Source organism: Aplysia californica, unplaced genomic scaffold (genome assembly GCF_000002075.1).
Source record: "Aplysia californica isolate F4 #8 unplaced genomic scaffold, AplCal3.0 scaffold00564, whole genome shotgun sequence".
NCBI classification, from domain to species: domain Eukaryota; kingdom Metazoa; phylum Mollusca; class Gastropoda; order Aplysiida; family Aplysiidae; genus Aplysia; species Aplysia californica.
In genome coordinates, this window is record NW_004797834.1 from 438,506 (window position 1) to 444,727 (window position 6,222).

Consider the following 6,222-nt stretch of genomic DNA (forward strand, 5'->3'; position numbering starts at 1 on the left):
CCATACACACATCATGCTCAGACACAAATCGCCTTATAACCTTTAACCAGTTTGTTCCCATTACAAATGCACCTGTGCTGTCAACTTTCGGCGATTCCACCTCAAAGCGTGAAAAGAAGTTATTACAGTGATAAGATAAAATGTGCACGAATGCATTTTGGTTTGTCAAATATAAGCGTTAATAGCCGTTTATAGTTTATAGCTCTTTCAAATGCACACAAACGTTCGTGCGCTGTTTTTGTCAAAGTTGAAATTACGCCAACGCACCGTGCGCCTTAGCGTATCTTCTGCACGGTGCTCCCAAATAGATAACTGTAAGCCCAGAAATATAATGTTTCACGTTTGCCAATCTAAATTTCCTATTTCACGAGTAAGATCAACGACTCTGGTATGGGTTGTTTTTTTCCAGAAAGAGGAATAGATAACATTCCTTTACCTCACTGCCGCATATCAAACACCACTTTGACTTATCAGAAAACCATTCTTTTGCTAGATAGAGACGTATCAAATACCATTCTGACTCCCTGTCAAAAATATGTCTGCTGCTTTCCTGATCTTTAGCCTTTTCAAACAACGGATGTCATTTTTATAATGCTACAGTCTAAAGAGGCAGCTGAGGTACTTTCATGCTTTGTGTTTCACGCAGTCGTGTGTAAATGTATGAAAAACTCATTTGTAAGCTTATCTAAATCTGACTGTAAACAGGGTACCAGCTTTGATCTTTGAGACATTTTTCCCTTTCCCGCCATATTATATTATGCACATGAATGTTATGTTTGCATGTCTTTTATTTGCACGTTTGCAATATCTGTCATTTTTTTGGTGGTGTGTGCAGGTTTCTTTCTTATTTTTTAAACATTGTAATTCCTTACACATTTGGTATTTGGGTTTTCGGGTGTTTTACTGGGGGGTTTTTGTACTCGGGAATTTATGGATTGTTATTATTATTATCATTATTATTATTATTATTATTATTATCATCATCATCATCATCATCATCATCATTATCTTTATTATTATTAATTATCATTAGTTTTTGTGTTATCATTTTTAGTATCATTATTAGTGTCATTATAATTATACCATTATTCTTGAGGTCTTCTGGCAACAATATAATATTCAGGTTATATTTGTTGTTGTAAATAATTCATATTTTTGTAACGTGTGCTGTATTGTGTTCGTATAACTGATGCAGGTGGTGTTTTTGTTGTAATTATTATCGTAGATGAAATTTTTGGTTGCAGTGTCTAATAATATGATATCAGTGTCACCCATTTGCTCCTGTCTTTGAGGCATGTAGGTTCATTGATGGGGCATACAGTCCTGTTTCGCCACCTATTTCTATCTAGTACTGTTCTGTGCAAAATGTCTTTAAGTAGTTGTCATTTTCTCTTAATATGTTTGGGTTGTTTTGTTGTTGTTGTTTGTTTTTTGGTTTTTGGGGGGTTTTTTTGGGGGGGGCTTGCAATGATTTTTAAATTAAATCCTATGAGCAACTTGCTGTGGCAAAGTTTTGCAAGCTGTTCTTACCTCCTCTGTTGTTTTAGCGGGAACGTTGCAGCCTGTAGTGCTGTGTGGACTGTGGAGTCAATTTTGAAAATATACAGAAACAACTTATGTGTGTTTATGCTTCAGTTCGGGTCATACTGCGTCATTTGTCTGAATGTTTCTCTTATTCTGTGCCCCCAGAAGGTAACACAGGAGCCAGCAGCCAGTCCCCCAAGACAGGTGGCACACAGGTGGAGATCCTGGTCATCGCTGTCGTGGTCTCCATCATCTTGTCCCTGGTCAGCGGCTTCATCATCGGCTTCAAGTTCCAGTCCTGCCGCAACTCCCGTGACCGAGACAGCGTGTTCTACGACAGCAAGTGCTCCACACTGCAGCGGGGCCGTAACCGGCTGTCGTCGGGCGACAACCCGTATTTCCACACAGACCACACCAGCCTCACGCCCAAACAGATGAACTACGTGGTCAACGTAAAGAACAGCAAGACCAACTCCGGGACGGAGACCAAACCTGTCACCAAGTCCAACAAAGTCTACTTGTAGCCAGGAGGCCACCGATTGCCACGTAAAACTTCTCCTCCTTCTTTTATCTCATCGTCACACCTCCTGAGGCCAATCGTTGGTCATTTTCTTGTTGGGGGTAAGAAAACCAGGGAAGTACGACTAGTGACATAAAAAGTGTTGCGATAACCGATAAAGAAGAAAGCTGCGTCATACTGCACCTACTCAATCGCACAAAAGAAAAATTGTTTTGTTCTCTTCCACTGAGCCGAATGTTCGTGCACAGAAACCATCGAACTTTACGTATACATATATATATGACAGTGATAGAGACACTTGCGGTGTGTTTGTGTTTGCAAGTCCTCAGTGTCTGGCCCGTCACTTACACCAGATGGCAAGCTGTGAGATGGAACGAGGATCCTTTATTCCGAGAGCAGATCTCAGCCTGTGAAAGTTATTATTTCGAACGCACAAGAAGAAGAAGAAGCAACATCCGATAGTGCCTCTTCTTCTACGCTACCATCCTACATCTTTTTTCTCAGGAAGGAAATGTCACAGTGATGGGATTTTTTCGTCTATTTGCGAACTTCAGGCTGGGATGTGTTGATGTAGAGAGGTTATCAGTGTCTTGTAGCTCTTGGGTCATGGAACATTCTGAGGGCTGGTGTTATGTACAGGTATAGCATGTGTTAGCTGGATGAGGAAAATGGTGCTGAAAGCTCATTGGTGACGCTGGAAGACAAATATGGCTGTTTGCCCAGAGACAGATTTTGTCACTGATGGTGCGTGTGTTTTCTGAGCTTGCATCTCCTGACCTAACTCTGCATGAAGGTCTCACGACCCGTGTTTAATGGCATGCCTCAGGACTGGGCTGGTCCAGTATTATCCCTGGACTTGGCCCGGCTGTTCCTAAGTTTGTTTTTCTACTGGGACTGTTGCCGAGACTGTTGCTCAATGGATCCCTATAAACATACCTGCGGTACTCAGTGGGTCCCTGTTGCCAACATCATGGTACTCAGAGGATCTTAGCACACACAGGAAAGGCCTGTTGGTACTGACAATAAATCTTTGCATTACCTAATTTTTCTAGGCCTGTCAAGAGGTGAGAAGGGATTAGCAGCCCAGGTCAAAGGTTATCAACGATTGTTGGTTTTATTTTTCATGCATAATACAATGGCAGTGCACGCGCAGCCGGACTTATGGAAGGAACATAATCATCAAGTGGGAGGACAGTGGATGTGGAGGATATGTGGATATGTCTATGTGAACTTCTTCCCCTCCCAGCCACAGAGTATTTCTGCATGTCCCACCAGACTCAGCCACACACTCGCAGGGCCCAAGTTAGTTAGAGCTTGATGGTGATGGCTGTTTTAATGAGTATGAGGTACTCGGGATGAACTTTTTGTTCTCAAAGGGTTGTTTCTTTTCCAGGCCCGGGGGTGGGGGGAACAGGGTTAGTTTTGTGTTTTTGCTGAGTCTCTTTTTTTTACAAGGAGGGATATTGGTGTTGTTGTAAATTGTGCTTTTTTTGTTTTTATTTTTACTTTTTTGTTGTTATGTGTCAGTTGATCTGAGGCTAAGGGATTTGGGACACGGGGATTGTATACCATGAAAGTGTGAAAATGCATCGCTCGCTGGAAGAAGGGGTAGAGGGTGTAAGAATGTGGCTCTGAGCACAGCTTCTATTATCTGACAGAACAAATCAAACCATTCCATTATTTATGCCAAATCCTCATTTTAAGGAAATTTTTCTACACTGACTTTAAAAATAATATTTGGGGGGGGGGGGGGGGGTCAAAGGTGTATCAACACAAAGGCTGTAATTTAAAAAACAAACAAGCAACAAAACATGAAATCACTAAGAACTTGTTCTTTCCAAAACTGTAAGTAGAATTCGCTGCTGAACACTCTTGAAAAATTAGTATCTCTGTATCTCTGCTGATTTCTCAGTGGAGTATAATTGTAGCTTTCAGACGTTCACTCTATTTAGTGCTTTTCATGACAACTTATTATGAAAGTCACTTTGGAAGTGTTTTCTCCTGAGAAGCTCAATACACTTGGTTGTGAGTTATTTATTTCTCTCACTGCCATCATTTTTTTCTTTGAGAAAAAAAATGGCGAGTTTACATTCCAAGCGCTATACTGTAAACCCCCCTTGTTCCAAGACTTCTTCTGTGGTTGTCGTAGCATTCACACTTCTCGGGGGATTGATTTCGTAGGGCTTGCAAGAGTGCCATACACATTTTGCATGTTATATATACGTACTATACCCATGTAAACGCATCTATTTGTAAACCATGTTTAATTTGTGAGAAGACCCTTCCCCTGGTACATGAAGGTTAAGGTTCGTGTACCTCATTTTTGCTGTTGTCATTGTTACATTCTCTTGAGAGTGTCTCTCAAATACACATAACTTTGATGAAAGTAGTCCTTTAAGCAGGTACAATGGGCCTCTCTGTGTGATAAGGTAGAAAAATCGTCTATCACCAAATGACTTCAAACTTTTGATTTTCTGACCTGATTTCTTATAGTAATAAATGTGCTCTAAAATATCCTAAATTTTTGCTTAGAATAATGCAGAATTCTGTACTTTGAAGAGCTAGATGTCCACTGCATTGTGTGGCAGACATAAAAAACACTTTATTACCTTTCTTCCTATTCTTTGTGTCTGATTCGTCCGCTCAAAATTGTTTTAAACTTATCTAGGGTAATCAATGCTACAGCTGTTATGTCCTCACCGTAGAGCCAAAATTATGTACATACCTTGCCCACGTAAAGAACAAATATATTATCAGCCTATATTATTGACATGTGAATGGTATTTTACTGATTGTACGGAGTCTTGACACACACCATATGGAATACTATTCTGTCACTTTTGTTATCATAAAAAATACAGCAGTTAAGCCTGTTATCTTCCATTGTTGCTGTATTAAACAAAATGCCAAGTAATCGAACTATTTCACAAAAGTATTGTCATTAATCAAATGTACAAATCATACAATATGGAGTTTATTGTTCTCATAAACGCGTACTCTGTCTAACTCTGTCTTCATGTACTTATACAACTCTTTTATTATGACAGAAAACTTACGCATTCTTGAGAGTGTGTACGTTGATGCCTGTGCTGTGTTTCCTAACCATCCCATCGGTAGTGGGTTTTTCAACTCTGCAGATAATGTTCAAACAGGGTGGTGCCTAAAGTCACAGACACTTTCTTTTCATTTAAACAAAATTTAAAGATTTTTCCTGCAGGTTGATAGACAGTTGTTTCTGGCCATGTGGTAAGTGGAAGGAAATATCAAAATGATTATTGTCTGGGGACAGCTTTGAGTAACTGCTGTCCTGGGTTTTGGAACCATAAGTTGGGGTGGACTGGGTTTGTTACCACACAAAGAAAATCAATTGAAAGAAGTGGGGGGGGGGAAACAGTGGTGTAAAACAACAATTTCCTGTACAAAAAAACCCCAAAAACGTTGCATTCTTTCTAGCTTTACAAGCTCCATCTTGCGTGCTAGTCCCCAAAAGTAAACAATGACAACAGACTTGTGGCCAATACACTGTTGAATAGTTATTGGTTTAGGTGGAGCCATTGTCATCAGCCAAACTGCCAGTTTATTGACCTGCTGAAGAAGAGCAAATTTTGCAGTTGCTTTGTTTTTGCCTATTTGTCACTTTCCACAGGACTGGAAAAACATTGAACAAAATATTGATTCATCAAATGTTTAAAATATAGAGATAAAATATGTAGAGAGACTGGCCTGAAGATTCTTTGTTGACAACAAGCAAGCTAATTTTTTTTCTTGATTCCTCCTGTATTGTGGAAAGAGAGCTCAGCCAAAGCTAAGTGTTTTGACAATTGAATGAATTAAAAAGTTTTTTTTTTTCCAAGTCCCTCCTCAAACTAATTTTTGTTCTTGAAGTAAGGCAGACTGTTGAATGTGTGCTTGGGAAAAATATATGATTCTACAATCTATATCCTGAATGTTGAACTCTGTTGTTTTTAGCTACAGTACATAGCACAACAAATATCGTCCTAACATTGAGTTGACTCCTACCTGTACCTGTGACATAAATACCAGTCTTGTATTTGCATGAGTGTCTTGTTGGACTCATGTCCATAACGTCTTCCTTTCTCTCACTCCCACCGAACGACAGAGACCTCACAGAGGAATTTGACACCTCTTTCTTTTATTTTGCTGTGAAGTGTTAACCC

General features: G+C 39.8%; 1 protein-coding gene across 1 annotated transcript in view; it reads left to right on the plus strand.

Moving 5' to 3' along the window:
• The window catches only part of LOC101863770 (semaphorin-1A), a gene marked incomplete at its 5' end in the record, with an annotated part of 14,313 nt that extends 8,454 nt beyond the window's left edge, over nucleotides 1–5,859 (plus strand). The window contains 1 exon segment of the mRNA XM_013087250.2: nucleotides 1,690–5,859. Within this exon segment, the coding sequence (XP_012942704.1) occupies nucleotides 1,690–2,048 (359 nt within the window).
• Between the last annotated feature and the right edge of the window lie 363 nt (nucleotides 5,860–6,222).